The sequence below is a fragment of the Nycticebus coucang genome, chromosome 20 (genome assembly GCF_027406575.1).
Source record: "Nycticebus coucang isolate mNycCou1 chromosome 20, mNycCou1.pri, whole genome shotgun sequence".
Lineage (NCBI taxonomy): Eukaryota > Metazoa > Chordata > Mammalia > Primates > Lorisidae > Nycticebus > Nycticebus coucang.
Genome location: NC_069799.1, coordinates 1,913,690 through 1,935,313, shown reverse-complemented (window position 1 = coordinate 1,935,313; position 21,624 = coordinate 1,913,690). Strand labels below are relative to the sequence as shown.

General features: G+C 42.4%; 1 protein-coding gene across 4 annotated transcripts in view; it reads right to left on the bottom strand.

The window, feature by feature from the left end:
• Window positions 1–21,624, bottom strand: part of FNDC3B (fibronectin type III domain containing 3B) — a 369,147-nt gene that overhangs the window by 43,886 nt on the left and 303,637 nt on the right. For all 4 annotated transcript variants that reach the window (XM_053573184.1, XM_053573186.1, XM_053573185.1 and 1 more), the window contains 10 exons: window positions 21,220–21,344; window positions 19,235–19,409; window positions 17,398–17,484; window positions 15,831–15,969; window positions 13,920–13,991; window positions 11,371–11,489; window positions 9,496–9,601; window positions 8,342–8,514; window positions 6,224–6,337; window positions 5,784–5,933 (listed from right to left, as the gene is read on the bottom strand). In XM_053573184.1, the coding sequence (XP_053429159.1) occupies window positions 5,784–5,933; window positions 6,224–6,337; window positions 8,342–8,514; window positions 9,496–9,601; window positions 11,371–11,489; window positions 13,920–13,991; window positions 15,831–15,969; window positions 17,398–17,484; window positions 19,235–19,409; window positions 21,220–21,344 (1,260 nt within the window). The remainder of the gene's footprint in view (window positions 1–5,783; window positions 5,934–6,223; window positions 6,338–8,341; window positions 8,515–9,495; window positions 9,602–11,370; window positions 11,490–13,919; window positions 13,992–15,830; window positions 15,970–17,397; window positions 17,485–19,234; window positions 19,410–21,219; window positions 21,345–21,624) is intronic.

Genomic DNA, 21,624 nt, shown 5'->3' with positions numbered 1-21,624 from the left:
TTTTTCCTTCTGGGTAGATGCCCAGTAATGGGATTGCAGAATCAAATGGGAGGTCTAGCTTGAGTGCTTTGAGGTTTCTCCATACTTCCTTCCAAAAAGGTTGTATTAGTTTGCAGTCCCACCAGCAGTATAAAAGTGTTCCCTTCTCTCCACATCCACACCAGCATCTGCAGTTTTGAGATTTTGTGCTTAGGGCCATTCTCCCTGGGGTTAGATGGTATCTCAGGGTGGTTTTGATTTGCATTTCTCTAATAATTAGGGATAATGAGCATTTTTCATATGTTTGTTAGCCATTTGTCTGTCTTCTTTAGAGAAGGTTCTATTCATGTCTCTTGCCCATTGATATATGGGATTGTTGGCTTTTTTCATGTGGATTCATTTGAGTTCTCTATAGATCCTAGTTATCAAGCTTTTGTCTGTTTCAAAATAGGCAAATATCCTTTCCCATTGTGTAGGTTGTCTATTTGCTTTGGTTGTTGTCTCCTTAGCTGTACAGAAGCTTTTCAGTTTAATGAAGTCCCATTTGTTTATTTTTGTTGTTGTTGCAATTGCCATGGCAGTCTTCTTCATGAAGTCTTTCCCCAGGCCAATATCTTCCAGTGTTTTTTTTTTTTTTTTTGTAGAGACAGAGTCTCACTTTACCGCCCTCGGTAGAGTGCCGTGGTGTCACACGGCTCACAGCAACCTCCAGCTCTTGGGCTTATGTGATTCTCTTGCCTCAGCCTCCCGAGCAGCTGGGACTACAGGCGCCCACCACAACGCCTGGCTATTTTTTTGTTGCAGTTTGGCCGGGGCCGGGTTTGAACCCACCACCCTTGGCATATGGGGCGGGCGCCCTACTCACTGAGCCACAGGCGCCGCCCTCTTCCAGTGTTTTTCCTATGCTTTCTTTGAGGATTTTTATCGTTTCATGACTTAAATTTAAATCTTTTATCCATCTTGAATCAATTGTTGTCTGTGGAGAAAGGTGTGGGTCCATTTTCAGTCTTTTACATGTGGATATCCAGTTCTCCCAACACCATTAATTGAATAGGGAGTCTTTCCCCCAGTGTATGTTCTTGTTTGCTTTATTGCAGATTAGGTGGTTGTAAGATGTTAGTTTCATTTCCTGGTGTTCTATTCAATTCCAAATGTCTTTGTCTCTATTTTTGTGCCAGTACCATGCTATCTTGACCACTATGGCCTTGTAGCATAGCTTAAAATCTGGTATGGTGATGCCCCTGGCTTTGTTCTTATTACTTAGAACTGCCTTCACTATACGGGCTTTTTTTCTGGTTCCATACATAACGAGAATCATTTTTTCCAAGTCTTGAAAGTACGATGTTAGTATTTTAATAGGGATGGCATTGAATCTGTAGATTGCTTTGGGAAGTGTAGACATTTTAACAATGTTGATTCTTCCCAGCCATGAGCATGGTATGTTCTTCCATTTGTTAATATCCTCTGCTATTGGGCGGCGCCTGTGGCTCAATGAGTAGGGCGCCGGCCCCATATGCCGAGGGTGGTGGGTTCAAGCCCAGCCCCGGCCAAACTGCAACAACAAAAAAAAAAATAGCCGGGTGTTGTGGCGGGCGCCTGTAGTCCCAGCTGCTCGGGAGGCTGAGGCAAGAGAATCACATAAGCCCAAGAGCTGGAGGTTGCTGTGAGCTGTGTGACGCCACGGCACTCTACTGAGGGCAGTAAAGTGAGACTCTGTCTCTATAAGAAAAAAAAAAAAATCCTCTGCTATTTCCCTTCTTAGGGTTTCATAATATTCTTTATAGAGATCCTTCACCTCCTTTGTTAGGTATATTCCTAGGTATTTCATTTTCTTTGAAGCTATGGTGAAGGGAGTTGTGTCCTTAATTAGCCTCTCATCTTGACTGTTATTGACGTATACAAAGGCAACTAACTTGTGGACATTGATTGTATATCCTGAGCCATTACTGTGTTTTTTGATGACTTCCAGGAGTCTTGTGGTTGAGTCTTTGGGGTTCTTTAAGTATAAGATCATGTCGTCAGCAAAGAGGGAGAGTTTGACCTCCTCTGCTCCCATTTGGATTCCCTTTATTTCCTTGTCTTGCCTAATTGTATTGGCTAGAACTTCCAGCACTATGTTGAATAGTAATGGTGACAGAGGACAACCTTGCATGGTTCCAGCTCTAAGAGGAAAAGTTTTCAGTTTTACTCCATTCAGTAAAATATTAGCTGTGGGTTTGTCATAGATAGCTTTGATCAGTTTAAGAAATGTGCCACCTATGCCTATAGTCTTCAGTGTTCTAATTAAAAAAGGATGCTGGATTTTATCGAATGCTTTTTCTGCATCTATTGAGAGGATCATACGGTCTTTATTTTTGCTTCTGTTAATCCAGTGAATAACGTTTATGGACTTGCGAATGTTAAACCAGCCTTGCATCCATCCCTAGGATGAAACCTACTCGATCACGATGTATTACTTTTTTGATGATAGGCTGTAATCTATTGGCTAGGAGTTTGCATCCACATTCATTAGTGAAATTGGTCTGAAGTTCTCCTTTTTAGTTGGGTCTTTTCCTGGTTTTGGTATCAGGGTGATGTTTGCTTTGTAGAACATGTTGGTGAACATTCCTTCCTCCTCAATTTTTGGAATAATTTCTGCAGTATGGGAGTAAGCTCTTCTTTGAAGGTTTGATAGAATTCTGGTATGAAGCCAGCTGGACCCAGGCATTTTTTTTGTTGGGAGAATTTTTATTGCTTCTTTGATCTCAGTGCTTAAAATTGGTCTGTTCAGGAGCTTTATTTCTTCCTGGCTAAGTCTAGGGAGAGAGTGTGATTCCAATATTGATCCTTTTCCTTCACATTGTCAAATTTCTGGGCATAGAGTTTCTGGTAGTATTCAGAGATGATCTCTTGGATCTCTGTGGGATCAGTTGTTATTTCCCCTTTATCATTTCTGATGGAGGTTACTAGAGATTTTACTTTTCTATTTCTAGTTAGTCTGGCCAAAGGTTTTTATTTATTTTTTCAAAAAACCAACTGTTTCATTAATTTTCTGAACGATTCTTTTGTTTTCAATTTTATTAATCTCTGATTTCATTTTGGATATTTCTTTTCTTCTGCTGGGTTTAGGCTTAGATTGTTCTTCTTTTTCCAATTGCATAAGATGGCTTGTAAGTTTGTTGATGTGCTCTCTTTCTGTTTTTCGAATGTAGGCATCTAAAGCAATAAATTTTCTTCTCAAAACTGCTTTTTTTTAGTATCCCACAGGTTTTGGTAGCTTGTGTCTTCATTGTTGTTATGCTCAAGGAAGTTAATGATTTCCTCTTTTATTTCTTCCTGAACCCAACTGTCATTCAGCATGAGGTTGTTTAATTTCTATGCCTTTGTGTGGGGTTGAATGTTTTTGTTGGAGTTGAGTTCCACCTTTAGTGCCTGTGGTCTGAGAAGATACAGGGTAAAATTTCAATTCTTTGGATTCTGGTGAGGTTTGTATCCTAGGATATGATCAAGTTTGGAGAACGTTCCATGGGGTGATGAGAAGAATGTATATTCTTTATCTTTGGGATAGAGTGTTCTATATGTGTCTATCAGGCACAGTTGTTCTAGAGTCTCATTTAAGAGCCTTATATCTTTAATTTCTGTTTAAAGGATCTGTCCCATCTCTGTGAGAGGAGTGTTAAAGTCCCCTGTTATTGGGGGGCGGTGCCTCTGGCTCAGTGGGTAGGGTGCTGGCCCCATATACTGAGGGTGGTGGGTTCAAACCCACCTCCGGCCAAACTGCAACAAAAAAATAGCCAGGCATTGTGGCAGGCACCTGTAGTCCCAGCTACTCAGGAGGCTGAAGAAAGAGAATCACCTAGGAGCCCAGGAATTGGAGGTTGCCTTGAGCTGTGTGATGCCATGGCACTCTACCTAGGGTGACAAAGTGAGACTCTGTCTCTACAAAAAAAAAAAAAAAGTCCCCTGTTATTATGGTGTTATAGCATATCATGTTGCTCAGACTAAATAAGGTCTGTTTCAAGAATCTGGGAGCATTTAATTTGAGTGCATAACTATTTAGAATTGAAATGTCTTCTTGTTGTATTTTTCCCTTGACCAATATGAAGTGACCATCTTTGTCTTTTTCACTTTAATTGCTTTAAATCCACATGTATCTGAAAATAAGATTGCAACCCCTCTTTTCTCTTTGATTCCATAGCATTTTCTTTTTTTTAAGAGACAAGGTCTTGCTGTGTTGCCCAGGCTGAACTCCTGGGCGCAAGTGATCCTCTTGCCTCAGCCTCCTGAGTGAGCACTACAGATGTGCACCAACATACCTGGCTAATTTTTTTTTTAAAGTGGGTCTTACTATGTTGCCCAGGCCAATCGTTGATGGTGGTTTCAGAGTACTAACCCCTTCATAAGACTGGATTCATTTTATTACAAATAAGTATAGACACTTGAAAATATTTTCTACTCCTGTTAATACAGGGAGATAAGGTTATTATGCAGGTTCTATTCTTGTTAATGAGTCTTTCATAATGCAGTTTTGAGAAGTCAATGCTAAGTGACCTCATATACCCTGAAAGGGGGAAAAATATATATATACACATACACACGTGTATGAACATTTTAGAGAGATACCAAAATTCCAAAAGCATAGTGGAGTTGAAGCTATTGTAGTGGCATCTCTCTACTTACATTCTGCCTCGATCCAAAACAGGGGTGTGCTGCATAATTTAATCTTTTCCAATGACCCAGCACACCACTGTAAAGATCAGACAATTGCTGTGACAGTGACTCACTGACAAAAGGCTAATCATGTCTCCAGGGCTTTATTCAAGAAGGAAGTAGGTATGTATCAAAGGAGTTTAATCAGAAATGTATAAGAAAAAGCACTTTTCAGAATTTAACAGAAATGTTTCAGGTGATCTAGAAAATGAAATTAAGAAGGGAATATTTTCTCTGAAGAGGCCAGAGACATTGGGTATAGCTGCAATAAGCAATTTGACCTATGACTTAAGTTTGCATCTTTGTTCCTTTATCTATTCAAATCTAAACATGTATGAAGATGGGACTTTCTAAAGTCAACAGCCACATCTGATCCATCTTTGTGTCTCTCTTCCTGCTCATCCTTTGATTCTAGCACAAAGCACCACAGCACTCAACAAATGTTACTGAACATATGAAAAGGAAAGGACCAAGCACCCTATTTTCACAGGACACTAAGGCTTTACAAAAGGGAAAAAAATCATTTTTCCAAGTGAATAAAGTAAAGTAAAGCCATGATCACTGTCACGCAGATGTGAGGCTACGCACCAGTCCTAGTTGTTGCTTTTCTCTTTGGGCTCCCCAGTGGAAGCGGACAGATAACCAGCCTTAATACCGGTCAGTGGGAGGCGGACGGGGGTCCTGAAATCTAATATAGGCCAATCCAAATTACTCTAATACTGCTTTTGGCTCCATGTAACAGCTGGTAAAGTCATTTACTGTGTCTTGCCAGTTCTAAGCGGCTTTCCCACTAAAATGTGCATCTCAGGGAAGGAGACAAAAGGCACCCTCTCTTAGGAGCTTCACACCTTTACCTTGGACTTGGTCACTTATCCAGCAAACTGACCAATAGGCCAGATGCAGGGGCAGTGAGAACCAGAATGGAGAAGAATCCTGTTTTGTTTTTACAATTCATGATCTCCTAGCAAAGCATCAATTAACCATAAAATGCCAAAACAACCAAATTTATTTTTATTTAAAAGGACTTTTTCCCCACCATTATCCTTCTTATCATGAGCCTTTAAGTTGGCTTCTTAAAGAGTCTTCCACAGAACACTGTCCTAAAACAAACTTACCTGCAGTCTACAGCAATACTGGGCAGCAGGCAACAGGTCTCTGATTTCAAAGCAGGTGTCGGATCCGTGATAAACAAGTTCTAAAGATTCTTCATCTTCTCCCCACTCCAACCTGTACTCTGAGATGTCAGCACCAGAGCTCTCGGGACTCTAAAAACAGAAATTCAAGTAGCATAATTCTACTGAGAAGAAAATCCCACTGTGTTTGCGTCTGACTAAACTGAGAAAGAGAGCAGTGTGGCCCATGATACTGAGAATACACACCAAAGCAAAACATGGAAGGGACGCCACATTTCCTCCTGCTTCCAACCAGCTCTGGCAACAGAGCCAAGAACTCTACCTGTGTGTCTGGCTTTGAGGCTTGCTCATGACATGTATTTTTATTTGAGGGCTGACCAAGTAGGAGAGAGAGAAATAGAAGCAGAATGTGCCCGACTTACCTCCCAGCTCACCAGGACACACCCTTCAGGCGTAGAAGAAACACTAGGGGCTCTGCACTGCCCAGGGGGCCCCGCGGCCGTGGTGATCTCCAAGACATCAGAATAGGGGCCATACTGGAAGAGAACACACACGTATGTGTACATGTATGTGTGTGTCTGTGCATGTGAAAGCTCATAAACCAGTAAGGGCTGGGCTAGCATCACTAACACAAACAGTTAAAAAATACTACCTGCGGTGTTCATTTGGACTTGAACATGTGTGAGGTGTTTTCCTATACACATTCCCTGAGTGGTAAATACCTGCTATATACATTTTTTTAAGTCAAAAGACTTGGAAAGTTGGTTTATAAAACACTTTTCCTTTACTGTGACCTGAGAAATAAAAACATGCTTGTTCTTGACAAAACTTGGCATTCTGCTTTAACCTTTCTCAGGGGTAGCAAAGCAAAAGTCAGATGCATCATGCAGTTTAACTTTTTTTTTTTTTTCTGTAGAGACAGAGTCTCACTGTACCGCCCTCGGGTAGAGTGCTGTGGCGTCACACAGTTCACAGCAACCTCCAGCTCCTGGGCTTAAGCGATTCTCTTGCCTCAGCCTCCCGAGCAGCTGGGACTACAGGCGCCTGCCACAACACCCGGCTATTTTTTTGTTGCAGTTTGGCCGGGGCTGGGTTTGAACCCACCACCCTCGGCATATGGGGCTGGCACCCTACTCACTGAGCCACAGGCACCGCCCTAGTTTAACTTTTAATGCCTTAAAAATGTACTTGGAATTGGCTATCCAATTCTAGACATTTCTAGTTATCAGTATCTTCCATTCTGAAAATTAATGCTCCTTCACTGCATTCTCAGGGGCAGATGCAACCGTGTGGGCACAGCCATCCATTCTGGTTTGTACTTTTTATGCAAGTTTGGAGGGATCGGCTTCAATGTTTAGAATTGTGTGTTTGCATTTACTATCTGTGCTGTGGGGAATTAGAAGAAACCCAGCTCCCAGTCAAGGTGTGAGATGCTGCTTCAGACCAAACATGTCCACACACAGCTGAGGCTAACGCGGAACTGACCAAACACAAACACATTTTCCGTCCGAAGGGGTGAGAACCAGAGAAGAGTCACCAGCAACTTAAGTGTCACTGCAAGTTGGGCTTTCTTATTTTTGAAAATTTTATCAATTAATTAGATCTAACTACTGCATGGAGCTCACCTGTACAAACCTCTGGGACTTTTTTTTTGGGAGGGGGGTGGTCTGAGCACCCATTTGCGCTGCCCACCACACCTGCCCTCCGAAAAGTCTCCACCCATCTCACACACACCAAGCAGCCCGCAGTTTCTGGGCCTCCTACTGCTCAGTCTGAATCTCTCCCAAAATCCACCTCATTCTGCAATTTCAAAGAACAAAAGGACACCAGCTTTGCGTATAAAACACAGACGCACAGACTGATAGCTCTGGAAAGGGCAGAGGAAGAAGGGCCAGAGAGCTCAGTTTTCACTTGAAACAACCAACAAGCAAATAAGCTGGTGTCCCTAGCCTTGACCCCCTTCAAGTTTTAAAATCTGGCCTAAGACATTGCTGGTGAGCTCAGATAAGGCGGCAGACAACTTTTATTAGAAGTACTTGCAGCCCTAATCTCCCATAACAAAATAAAGACAAGGAGAGAAAAGGAATTTTCTAAGAAACTATCAAAGGCATCTGCAGCTTGGTGCTCTTAATGATCTTCAGTGCTGGATTAATAGCATGAGGCGAGAACAGAACAAACATAAGATTTCCAATGCCACCACCAATTCAGAAACGAGACTGGTGCAGTGACTCAAGCCTGTAATCCTAGCACTCTGTGAGGCCAAGGCGGGTGTATTGCTTGAGTTCGTGAGTTCGAGACCAGCCTGAGCAAAAAACGAGACCCTGTCTCTACTAAAAATGGAAAAGCTGAAGCAAGAGGATTGCTTGAGCCCCAGAAATGGAGGCTGCTGTCAGCTATGACGCCACAGCACTCTTCCCAGGGTGACAGCTTGAGACTGTGCCTCCAAAAAACAAACAAACAAAAAAATAGGTGAGGAGTCTCGGGGGTAGAAAAAGCAGTGCCAGCAGTCTGTGTCCTGATGGTGGTGTGGTGGCACTCACCCCTCCGTCGTTCAGAGCCCTCACTCGGAAGCGGTATGTGGTCCCAGGAAGCAGGCTGCCCACAGAGCATTGCAGCTCTGGCCCGTGGTACACCTCTGAGGCCACGTCCTCCGGCTCTGTCATCTCCACACTGTACTCTGAGACCTCACAACCACTTTCAGATATGGGGACATCTGGGAATGAAGAAATTTTCTCATTTTAGAACATTCTTGTGCTTCCAGTTGATCAAATCACATCTGATTTTATAAAAGTTTTGCATAATACCACATAGATAGCCTGTTCTTAGTATCTCCCTTACAAAAGAATCTCCACTCACCCCCCAAAAAAAGACACTGAAGAGAAAGTTTCTGAATGATGTTATCCATACTACCCAAAGCAAGTACATGTAAGTACATTCAATGAAAATTAGTAACATAGTTCCAAGATAAAAGACACGTTAGGAGTTAGGCAAATTTCCTCCTATTCTAATGCAAGATAAATAGAAGGTCACACTAAATCAAGGTACAGAATCCGAAACTGGCACAATACTTTATAATATTTTAGATAAAATATTATCTAAATTTTGGAATTTAGATAATAGATTATCTAAAGAAGAGTCTGCTAGAGCTATGTGGGTATATATGTGTGATTTCATACACTGTGAACTGAATTTCACACGCTGTGAACGGCTGTCATGGGAGGAGCTACTACAGAGCAGTGCTATGCCACAGAAATGCTAGGACCCACGGCTGCCAGTCAGCAAGGGAGGTCACGTACTCAGAAGGGACTTTATGTTCCCTTAGGAATTTCTTGGTTTAATTTCTAAATTGAGTGCAATTTTTCTCTTATGAATCAAGTTGAAATACTCCTGAAAAAGACTGGCTGTTATGAAATATTCCCTAGAAAAGCACTCCCCAGAGCGGAGGATCCAGTGCACACAGCACCATCAGGAGCAGGAGGATGAGTGACGGCTCTGGAGGCGGTGAGGCTGACACACACAGAAAAACTTGGATCGACACATGTTAAGGAGAAGATGGACATCTTCAACAGAAAAACAAAGCACAGTTTTCAGAAGGAAGCCTTAACACTTAACCACAGAGCATTCAGTGTTAATCTCTGGCTGTTTGACCTGTGGATGTCAAGGTCAAGGTCAGGGTCAAAGTCTACTCACTCACCCCACTCTAAGTGGACTTCTTTGTGCTTGGGTCCACCCAAAGCCCTCGGTGGTCGGCACTGGCCAGGTGCAATGCTCAGTGTGCGGACAGGGAGACTCTCAGAACACTGCAGAGAAACACCACAGAGAATCACCTCTTAGTGATGGTGAATTTAGCAGATGTCCACAAATCAGGCAGACTCCACCCCACAACTGTCAATACTATAGAAAGGGAGTCACATATTAAATGTGCACGTATTACCGGGATGCTTTTCATGTAGAAAGGCCTTCATATAATCGATGTGTGTGTTTTAAGAGTGAACATATACTGTATATGGCACTGGTAGAAAAAAGAATAATCACTCCTGAAGCCAGACTGGTAGATATGTGTGCTGGGTATCCCAAGCATATAATTATTTTCCTTTAAATAAATATTAGAAAGACCCTGCATTGAGGACACAAGTGAACACAAATCGACAGCTGTATGAAATTCTTAAATGACATCACAGAAGGCCAGCCATTCACATACAGAGCAGAAAAGCAAACACAGTCAGTATTTATCAACTGTGCCTGACAGTAGCCAGCAGTTTCTGCTAATGCTAAAATAAGGAGGGCTTCATTTTGCAGGATCTGATTGTGGGAGACTCGTTGTGTGGAAGCTGCCTGCCTTCCTGAGACAGGAGAAAGTGGACTACACACTCCAGCGCAGCTTGGCACCGCCCTGCATGGCACTTTGCCCCAGGCAGGCAGGCCCTGCTGAGAACCTGTGGCTGTGATTTGGATTTGTAACAAAAGTCTAGCTGCACCTTCCTCTCACAGGGAGACCTTCTAAATGGGCAGTGCAAACATCACAGCAATGCCAATTCACCGGGGCTGGGGGGAGCAGAAAGTAAACATGAGACGTCACAAGTGAGTTGACCTGAAAAGTCAGGCATTCAAGGGGTAGGCATTCTCTTGAAAACTCAGACCAGCATAGGCACTATCTCCCCTCCTCCTCCTTTCTCTCTCTAGATCACTTGTTTTCAACTGGCATGCTGTACAAATTTTTAAAAATCATTAATTAAATTACTTTCAAAAGAAGTTCAAAGCACAGTAAGTACATTCTCTTTCTCTCTCTTTTTTCCTGATGGACATAGTTTAAGTGTGCCACAGAAGTTTAACTACAGGTTCAAGTGTGCTGTAAGGTAAACAAGGTTGAACAATGCTGCTCTAAATATTAATAGGTTCACATCACAGTGTTAGCTACCTTTTAGTGAAGATATCTTTTATCATCTTGCCTCTCACTTTTCTAAATATAAGTTAAAGTCATTCAGATAACAAATATCTCATTTCAGGGTACTTTATGTGTATTTCTCAGGTTATATTTGAGCCTATGAAAACACCATTTGGTTGAAACTAAGGCTCCTGACACATTAACTGGCTGGGCCAATGTCACATAAAGAGCAGACGAGAAGACAGTGGCTGCCGCCTGCAGGCCAGTACAGGAGGCGCCTCCAGCTCAGCCAGCCAACTTACGTTGTCCTTCCAGCAACCTTCCAGCAGATGGCAGCAGGCACCTGGAGCAAGGCGCTTCTGAAATTCTCCCAGAACTGGCAGGTGTGTGAAGCTGTGCAGATCTTATCTTTCAGACTCTGAATTCTATACTTTACTATCACTGCAATAACTTAGGCCTCCCTTATTAACCTAAAGTAAAATTTCTGATGATTTAACTGTCACATGACTATGCCAAATCCCTCTGTGAAACAACTAAGTGACAAATGTCCTTGAAAATACCACAAGCTAAGAATCATTTCTACCTTTTGTGTCCTCAGAAGCAGAGTTTTGAAAGGGCCATTTTCCATTTCCTGATATGACACTATGGCAGGCTGCATTACCAAGACACATTTTTTTAACCCACCTGGCTGTGCCCCCCGGTGCTGATGCAGCATGCTCGGAGCTTGTACAGAGTGCCGGGCTTCAGGTGGGTGATTGTGTGCTCTGTGGCCGACCCGCTGTACGCCACTTCCCACTGATTGGCTGTAAAACAAGACTTGGGATGAGTTTACACCTCTGTGCGCCATTGCAGGAGCAGCTGCTACTGATGAGAAAAAACTCTCTGTGATTTCCATGAAAACCAACACTTCTTGTTTGTGTGTGTGTGTGTTTTAAATAGCCAAACGCCTCTCTTTCCTTGCCTTTTACTAAAGATTAAATACTAAAATAACATGAAATCGTTTCTAATGCTCAGCACCGCTGACTGGGCAAGTTGTGATCACCATCATTTGCTAACTATGAGGTTTGGCTGCAGGAAAACATCTGAAATGTGTCCTTGGCATGTGGGAGTGAGGAGTGGAGACAAGGACAGTGCTGAGAAAGCTCTGACATGCTCTAGGGTGCAGGCCGTGGGGCAGCCAGGATGCGGCTGCCTGCTCGGCCATGGGCTTTTGGCAAGTCTGGAGCAAAGCTGAAGAGTCCCTCCTTGCTCTTATCTGTCTGGAGGTCACAGTGAGTGAAATCCTCCTGAAGGAAACTAGGTCTTAAGGGTAAAGTCCTGCTGTCTTCACAGAATCCCATTTAAAAGACAAAAATACCTGGAAAAGTGACAAGGTAAAGATTGAACTGTGTGACCCAGCTTATCTGACCACTTTTGAAGACTGAACAATGAAAACAGAGTCACCAGGAGGCTGTGAACCTGACCAGACAGATGCCAAGAAGGGAAACTGCCTGGGCCTGCTTTCCTTGCCTGCCGGCCTCACGGGGTGTCTTTCTCCCCTCTGCTTTGCTCCTCCTCACGTTATGTTTCCAGCTGCCTACCTAACAAAACCCTGTCACTACATGAAGTTGTTTTAGGGAAACTACTTGCACTTTATTCCACGATTCTTCATAAGATTAACTTCAACAAATTCCCTCAACTGCTCATGAATTTAGATTCACAATCATGGCTCCCGCACTGAGGCCACAGAAGAAAGGGGGACATTGAAGACAATCATACTGATACTCCAGGCCTGAGGACCTGCCCTGAAAAGGCTGCTACGAGCCAGGACTCCTGGAGAGACTCAGTTCATAACTCACCCCCACACCGGCAAACTTGCTAACTTTAAGTACAGATTTGCCCTAAGTAGCTAAAAGAACCAAGAAAATTCAAAACATACTTAAGTTTCTAATAATGAGCCCCGGCATATACATGACTTCTCTCATAGGTAGTTTTACTAATGTAAAAAAACTAAATCAAATCTTTAGCACAAGATATGATTTTTACATAAGAACATCTATGACTATCTCAAAGGATTCTCAGGTTTTCAGCTTAAAAGAGGGCCTGATAGACTTACAAACCAAAACCCCTGTGTGCAGCTGTGCTGGAGAATAAGCAGCCAACCGCACACCAGCACCGCTCGTGGGTGAGAGACTCGACTCTCTCTCTTTTTTCTTCCTTATTTGGCCATAGGCATGCACAACATTTTAAAAATTAACAGTTACATGATGAGACTGTGTATAATTTTTAAAGTTGTAATGATTATATTTTTCTGCACTAAAGACTACTGACTTTTATCAGAAAGAAAACTTAGGAAATTTTTAAATGGCACCATCTAAGGAATTTTATTTCTAACATTACCCGAATTTAGTCTACACAGTGTGAATAGTGATGAGTAAATAATCTGACTCGAAAATCACAATGAAGATGGAAAGGCATTTTTTAAACTTGCTACGAAAATGTAACACTTGACACCAGCTTATACTACTATATACTATTTGTCAGCTTATATGGGAATTTGTAAATTTTTGAACTCCCTGTCTCCAAGGTACCCTTCCTGCTGATGGCTTCTGATAATTTTCTTGCTTATACAATTTTCCATAAAAGGTATGGCAAATTAGGAAAGAAAAACATTAAACTTATTTATCTATTAATCAGGAACTCTAGTTTAAAAAAAAGAAGACATAGGCCAAGCACAGTGGCTCACACCGGTAATCCCAGCATACTGAGAGGCCAACACAGGAAGATTCCTTTGGGTCAGGAATTCAAGCCCAGCCTGAGCAACAGTGAGACTCTGTCTCGACTGAAAATAGAAAAAACTAGCTGGGCGTTGTGGTGCATGCCTGAAGTCCCAACTTCTGGGAGGCTGAGGGAAGAGGATGGCTTGGTCTAGGAGTATGAGGCTGCTGTGAGCTAGGCTGAGGCCATGGCATCCTAGCCTAGGCAACAGAATGGGACTGTCTAAAAATGAAAAAAACAAAAACAAAAAATCAGAAAAAAATTTAAACATGACAAAAATGTACATTTCAAGCAGATTGATGCTGCATTTGAAAGAGAAAAGCTGCCAGAATATGATTAAAGTTTATTTATTATAATAGCTCTAGTATTAGAATTAATGATTGTCCACTGTTACTAGTAAGATGTTCACACCATATCACCATATTAGAAAATGGGGCTTGTGACTGGATTTGAATAAATATTTGCCAAAACTTCACCTTCAGAATTTCCATCAGTGATCTCTAGCAAATACTTGAGGATCTCTGAACCACCATTGTCCTTTGGAGGATCTAGAAAGTAAGCATTCTTATTGGTAATGAAATAAAATAGATTTTCATTGGTAAATACCATTAGAACACATAAAATCATATAACATTATACTGTCTTAATTCTAGACTTGTCCAAAGACACAATAATTTATTTCACCCAACATCTTTCTTGAAAAACAAAAACAAAAACAAATCAAGATCCTTAGATAGTATCTGATTATTCTAAATTCTTGGAGCTAAAATTGTCAAAAAATTAGCATTAATTTAGTGAAACATGAACAAAACTCAATATGAATTATGTTAATGAATTTAAGAATTCTGAAGATAGCTTTTTAATATTTGACAATTTTAATCTTTTTGTTTTGATTATTTTACTCTATTTATTAGTGACTAGATTCTCTTGAGAGATAGAAAAAGTACAAAATTTATAAGTAAATAAAACATCCGAATGGAACAAATCCATTCTAGCACAGTCACCACCAAGCGAGTTTTACATCCCCACATGTGCGCTCAGCAGGCAGCCAGAGGAAGAAGGTTCTGGCCTGCTCCTGGCCCACGGGCCCCTTGGGTACCACCTCTGTCTCTGCAGGGATTTCAGTCTCTGAGCAGGAATACACCTTGCAGGATAATTTCACAAAACTATCAAGAATTTCTCTCTACATCAGTCTGCTACTTCCATTTTCTTAGATATAAAGGATATTTATAAAAAAACTTAAGTTTCATCATAGATTTAGAAAATTTACTTCTGCCCTTTCACCTTGTATTTCCATTAATATATATTTCACTGATAGATATTTATAATAATTATAAAGCTAAATATTATAGCATATAGTTAATGAAAGCAAATATTCAGTGTTGATAGAACTTTGAAGGATTTTCAAAGAAAAATACCTCTATTGTCTAGCAAAAAGCATACTTAAATTTTTTATAGTTTTTCTTCATCATTCTCTCCTTTCAGGGAAATAAAATATCCCAGTAATTTTGCCTCAAAATTATTAGGTAACTCAAAATAGTCATTTGTCTCAATGATTGATTTCCAATAGTAGTGTAATGTTAGTTTTTAATTCACTTTATACTACTTGGCTGCTGGATAAAAATCTTATTTTTGATTTCTGCTTTTTTAAATTTTTTGGCCTGTTACATAGTCAATATCATATGACATTAGCAAAAATTATATACATCACAACAATTTTACATACAATCAGAAATGCTGGCAACCTTTTAATTATATTCATTTTATTAAAATAATCCAAGTAGCAGAAGTGAGCCACAGAATCCCTCTATAAGATAACCCAAAACCTCACATAAACTTTAATATGAAAAATTTCTTAAGTTCAAGGCTCTGGCTACATACAAACAACAATGAAAACAAAAATTTTCCTCATTTTATTGCAACTTAAAATTCTTTATGCCAAAATTTACTTAAAATAATATACCTAAGTTTTGAAATTTATTAATATTAACTTTAAAAATCAAAAGTTTCCTATTAAATATTGCTGAATTTTTTTTTAGGGTAAGCAACTGAAGAATGAACTATATATTCAGATATTACTACATTCAAGTCAATGTATGCTGATTTGAATATAGAGAGAAAATATATGTAATACAGGAAAATCATCAAGTAAATGTGATACTCTTAATATTGTCCACTTTCATTTTCACTAAAATTTAACTGTCCATTAAAAAGGAACTGTTCATTTCAATTTGTAGAATTTTCAGAATGTTTTCCACATTGTGTATTCCAAGTGCATAAAACTCCTGCAAATAACACTGCCCATTTATTTTTTGGCTTGTCACTTCTGAAATTAATTTTTAAAAATCTGTCAAAAATAAAGTAGCGGTGGCAACAGCCAAACATACCCCACTTGACACTAAAGCCATGAGCTGTAACTGGTCCTTTAATTAGGGGTCTGGTAGGAGGTCCAGGCCTGTCAGGACTCGTTGTACAAACCAAAACTTCACTCGGACAGCTTTTACCTTCCATATTAGAAGCAGTCAGCTACAACACAACCGAGAAAATGGTAGCATGCTTTAGTATTTCTCAATCAGTGGTGATTTTTTAACAAGGCACGATCAAGGCATCCATAACTCACATAAACACACGTTTTTCTCTCTCTAAACTCAAGTATTGATTTCACAGTATTTATTTTTTAGATTACTTATTTTCTGTTGACTATTAACAATTAAAAATAAAGCCATAAGGTAGGTTTTAACTAAAAACATTTTTACCTTTTCAAAAAGACTCAATAAAACCAGTATGTCACCACCTAGTTCATATTGTTTTGTGGATAGAAAATACAGGGTGGGAAGGCAGAAAAAATTAGCTCCCTTGTCTAAGAAAAGGGCAACGCCACCTTGTGGAGAGATACTGGCAGTGCCGCTGTGTTCTCAGCACCTATTTCCTCAAGTCCTCACATGTGCCACTTGCTCAGTGACTACTATGTGGCAAATAACACCATTTGGCCCCCAAATTAGAGGAGGAAGGATGGAGTCAGAAGAAAACCCTCTCTCCAAAACGTACTTGTCACATTGGGAAATGTGGTGGCACGTGGGAGTTTACTAAACAGGGCTGCAGCACAGAGTGCAGCACGTGGGTTTTCTCTTCACGATCACAAAGTTGTAGTCCCTCTTTTGGCTATAACACAAAGTCCCTTGGTGACATTAATAGTAGCTGTTAATGACCAAAGACAGCCTAAGTGGGGAGAGGGCGGGTAATGGAAGAGAATAAAAACAGCTGAGGAAAAAGAAATGGGCAGAAGAGAAAGGAAAATGAAGAGCAAAAAAGAAATGTGACTAAAGGAGAAATCTGGGAGGGAAGAGAGTGCTGGGCAGTGGAGTGATTGGTGCACCAGCATTTGGTTTGCATCTTCCCAGGCCAGGGCACTGGCCATGCTGGAATGTAATTTATTACAATGCATCAGGGCAGTTTTCTCTCTCAAAAGTGAATTTTAAAATTGAAGCATGGTGTGCATTTTATAAATGTTATTTTAGAAATATGGAGTGCTATGCTCAGGTGTGATGTGGAGGCCACTATGACAAGTGAAGTATCTCAGTGGGAAGTGAGTGCATGGTGGGTATGCCTGGTTACAAACAGCGGGGGGAAACAGCTGAGACTCAGAAAGGGCGAGGCCTGGGGAGTCAAGGAATGAAAAACTACCTGCTGGGTACAACATACGCAGTTCCAGTGGTAGGTATCCTAAAAGCCCTGACTTTACCACTATACAATTCATCCATGTAATAAAAAAAAACATTTGTAACCCTGACATCTGCAGAAATAAATTAAAAATTTTTTTAAGCTGACCAAAAAAAAAAGTGTGTTGTGAACTTCAACTATCTTTTAACCTGTATACTCATTTGAAGTGGTAAATGCTGAAACATAAAACAGCCTCATTTTTAAGCAGTACAGGTACCAAAAGGACTGACTCACCCTGAACTTATACTGTGTGCTCCTTTTGAGATTTTTCACAGTACAGGTTAAATCCTCTCCAGTGTATTTTGGGTGGAAAAGATTATCCTGAAAAGGCAAAGCCAGGAAAGAAACATTAGTTTCAAGAAATCTGGGCATTATATACCTTGTATACAGGAATTTTTGTGCCCTCTTCCTAGCACCACCAGCAGTGGGGTCCGGCGGCTACTGCAAAAAAGAGCATCTGACACCCATGGAGTCATGCACAACACTGGAACCTTACATAGAAGTCTCGCTCTATCACGTTGTAATTTCTCCTGGGTATGGTCAACTTTATTGTGACAAAGAAGTGCTTTTTGAAATTTAACAATGTTGTCGTGAAAAAATCCTCTTGTATTGAGGTTTTCATCATCAAACTGCAGTGCGCTATGCAAGAAACTCCAGCCGAGGTTCCTAAGGACAAAGGGCATGCTCCTGTACCAGCCCACTGCAAGCTGAATGCAGGCACTCACAGGATTCTCCATTGCCGTCACTTACCAGACACCACCTTCTCTGCACCAGGCTGGGCTCTAAGCACTCAGTGCCACCCAAGGGCACACAAGCTCACACCCAGCTGGAGGGGGGCAGCTAAAAACAAACCTTCAAGTAAGTACAAAAGCATGTCATGTGAGTTCGGTGCTGTGACAAAAACGTAAGCTGGGCCAGAGGACAGTGGGGTGCTAGTGGGGTGCTGCTGCCCAGGCTAAACACAGCAGCCACATTTCTGTTCTCTGGGTTCAAATCTATTAAATTAAAACTCAGTAACCCAGCACTCTGGGAGGCCAAGAAGGGTAGATCGCCTGAGCTCAGGAGTTTGAGATTAGCCTGACTGAGCAAGAGTGAGACCCTGTCTCTAAAAGTGGCTGGACATTGTAGTGGGCACCAGCTACTCAGGAGGCTGCGGCAAGAGAATCAGTTGAGCCCCAGAGTTTGAGACTGCTGTGAGCTATCACACCATGACACTCTACTGAGGGGTTCAGAGGGAGACTCTGTCTCCAAAAAAAATAAATACTCAGGTCTGCCAGACCACAAGCCGCATTTCCAGTGCTCGGCAGCCACATGACCAGGTGCTGCCTTAATGGACCATAGTCTCCATTCGCTTCTGTCGCGGCTAAGGTTCTATCAGACAGTGCTATTCCATGGAGTGGTGGCCCTTGGGAACTGAGGGAGGTGAGGGAGCGGGATGTCAGGAAGGGCATCCTAGGCAGAGGGCATAGGAACAACAGGGTCCTGGAGGCCAGAGCACTTGGTGTGTTCAGGCAGCACACCTGGGCCGGCAGGACAACAGTGGAAGGAATGGTGGTGACAGGGGGCTCTGCACACAGGCCCTGTGGGCACCATGAGCTCTGAGAGGGAGGAAAGCCGTTGAGGCAGGAAGGTTCTAGAAGAGCACTGACAGGATCTTTCTGTATTTCACAGGATTGCTCAGGCTTTGTGCGGAGAACAGACGGTAGCACCCTAAGGGTGAAGTTGGGCACAATCCTAGAAGGCCACCGTAGTAATCCAGGGATGAGATGAGGGCCTGTGAACGGCTGCAGCTGTGCACATGAAGAACAGCTGGGCTCCTACGTGACCTCTAAAGGACACTTACAGGGACTTGCTGACTGCCTGTGCACAGGGTCAAGGCTGACTACAGGGACTCTGCCTTCCCCAGCTGGGAGGACGAGGGTGCCATTGGCTGAGATGGCAGAGTTGGCTGCTGTTGGGAAGGAGGTGGAGGCTGAGAGTTTGGTTCCGAATTATGTAGCAGACCTAATTCACAGTGCCCTGAAACCATAACATGCAAAACATGAGAGGGTGTAAAACCTGAGAAACTTACATTTTCATCCTCCTGAATTTCCAAGGTGTAGGTGATAACTTCCTCAGGGGAGCAGCCCTCCGGCTTACCCCACTGTAATGTGATCCACGTGATACCGGCTCGAACCAGTCTGGGCGCAGAGGGCGTCTGTGGGATGGTGCCCAGTGTGTAGCACACCACCTCCTGGCTGTAGCTGCTGCAGAGAGGGGGTCAGAGTGACACGCGTGAGGAGCACATGGGAGGGTACGACCTCAAGACCCGGCTCAGTGAGCAACAGCAGGTGAGGCCTCCTGCGACCACATCTCCACCCCCAGCTGCCCCTTCCACCTGTGGTCTGATACTGGACAAGCTCTCTAAGTCGTGGGACAACATGTGCTCGCCCTCCCTATCTATGGGTTCCCCATCTGGGGATTCAACCAATACTTTCCAATGTCAAAAATATCTGGAAAAAAGGAAAAATTCCACGAATTTAAAGAAACCAAACCTTGAATTGGCTACACATTGAGCACCAGAACTGGTGTGCATATGCAGTGCCATGCTGGTGGGTACAGTGCTGTAAGTCACTGGAGCTGGTTAAAACACCCAGGAGGGGCCAGCGCGGGGCTCACACCTGCAATCCCTGCACAATCCCCGCACACTGGGAGCCGAGACGGGAGGGTCACCTGAGCTCAGGAGTTCAAGACCATCCTGAGCAAGAGCAAGACCACGTCTCTACTAAAATTAGAAAAACTAGCCAGGTATTGCTACAGATGGGCGCCTGTAGTCCTAGCTGCTCTGAAGGCTAAGTCAAGAGGATTGCTTAAACCTAGAAGTTTGAGGTTGCTGTGAGTTATGATGCCCTCTAACCTGGGCAACAGAGTGAGATTCTGTCTCAAAAAAATAAAAATAAACATAAAATAAAATAAAATAAATAAATACACACACATACATATATATCTCCATCTCCAGGAAGATATGCCTGGGGTGTATGTAAACACTATCCCATTTCACATAGGAGACTTGACTGCCTGCAGATCTGGGTACCCAAGGGGGAGAAGGGAGGGAGGTGTGTCTTAGAAGTAATCCCTCACAGACACCGAGGGGTAACTGACCTTAACAGTTTATTTTCCCCCCAAAAGCACAGAACAGAAAGTATGGCACTGTGCAATGTTTATTAAGCTATGAGCGATAGCTACCAACAATTCTTCAAATCAGTATCAGCACAAATATTTGGCTGTTGACGAAATAAATGTTTTACAAATATATAAGTACTGTTTTAAAAAGTCTGTCAATATTCAAACTCATTTAAAAATTCATGCACCATAGAAGCCTTTATCATTACAACTTCTTTAATTAGTGAACTCTGAAACCATAATGGCTCTCAGGGGTGGAGGAGGCAGGTCGGTAAGCCCTCAAGGCTGAAAAGAAGGTTGGGGATCTTGGATAGGCCAACCCTTTAAGAAGATTTTCAGCAAGCAGTGATGGAAAAACAAAGATTTTTCCATTAATCAAGAGTTCCCAGCAATTCAAGCACAGACTTTTTTGAGCCTCTTTGATCAACTGAGCCTTGCTGCTGCAGCCTTCCATAAAGACCTTGATTTCCCCGGTTCTGAGAGCATCTTCCCTGGGCTTGACCACAATGGCTAGCCCAATACTCTTTTCTTTGTATCAGAAAACACATAATTGCAAAAACAGAATGAAGAGCTTGTTAAATAAGGTGATGAAATTAAAAGGCACATGATCCGGAAGTGTAAAGCTCCAAGGAAATTCCTTTTAAAATCTGCACTGCTACCTTCATCTTCGCTCTTGAGACTCCAGGTGCCTCTGCGATGCACTGCAAGACTGCAAAGGGGCTACCCTGGCACTTGTCACGGGGGAGGCCTCATCCCCTCTGGTCAGAGCTCCCTCTTGGAGAATCCCAAGTTGGTTTAGTGTGGAGGCACCTTCCTCATGACTCCCAGCAACACAGGATCCTCAGAACTCTCCCTCCCAAAGTTGAGGGGTGAGAGGATGGGCAGGTGCCATACCTGGTGCCGACGTCGTTCCGTGCAGCCAGCCTGAACGTGTACCCCGTTGCTGGACAGAGCTTCGTCAGCTTGCAATGCTTCTGGCTTCCAAAGAAGCACTGTCTGAAACCACTGTTTCTTTTTCCCTAAAAGAAAACAATGAAACAATTTATACACATTTAAAAAAAAAATGACCATAAGAAAATGAAGGGGCATTTTGACTTTTTTTTTTTTTTTTTTGTAGAGACAGAGTCTCACTGTACCACCCGAGGGTAGAGTGCCGTGGCGTCACACGGCTCACAGCAACCTCCAGCTCTTGGGCTTACGCGATTCTCTCGCCTCAGTCTCCCGAGCAGCTGGGACTAGAGGCGCCCGCCACAACGCCCGGCTATTTTTTTGTTGCAGTTTGGCCAGGGCTGGGCTTGA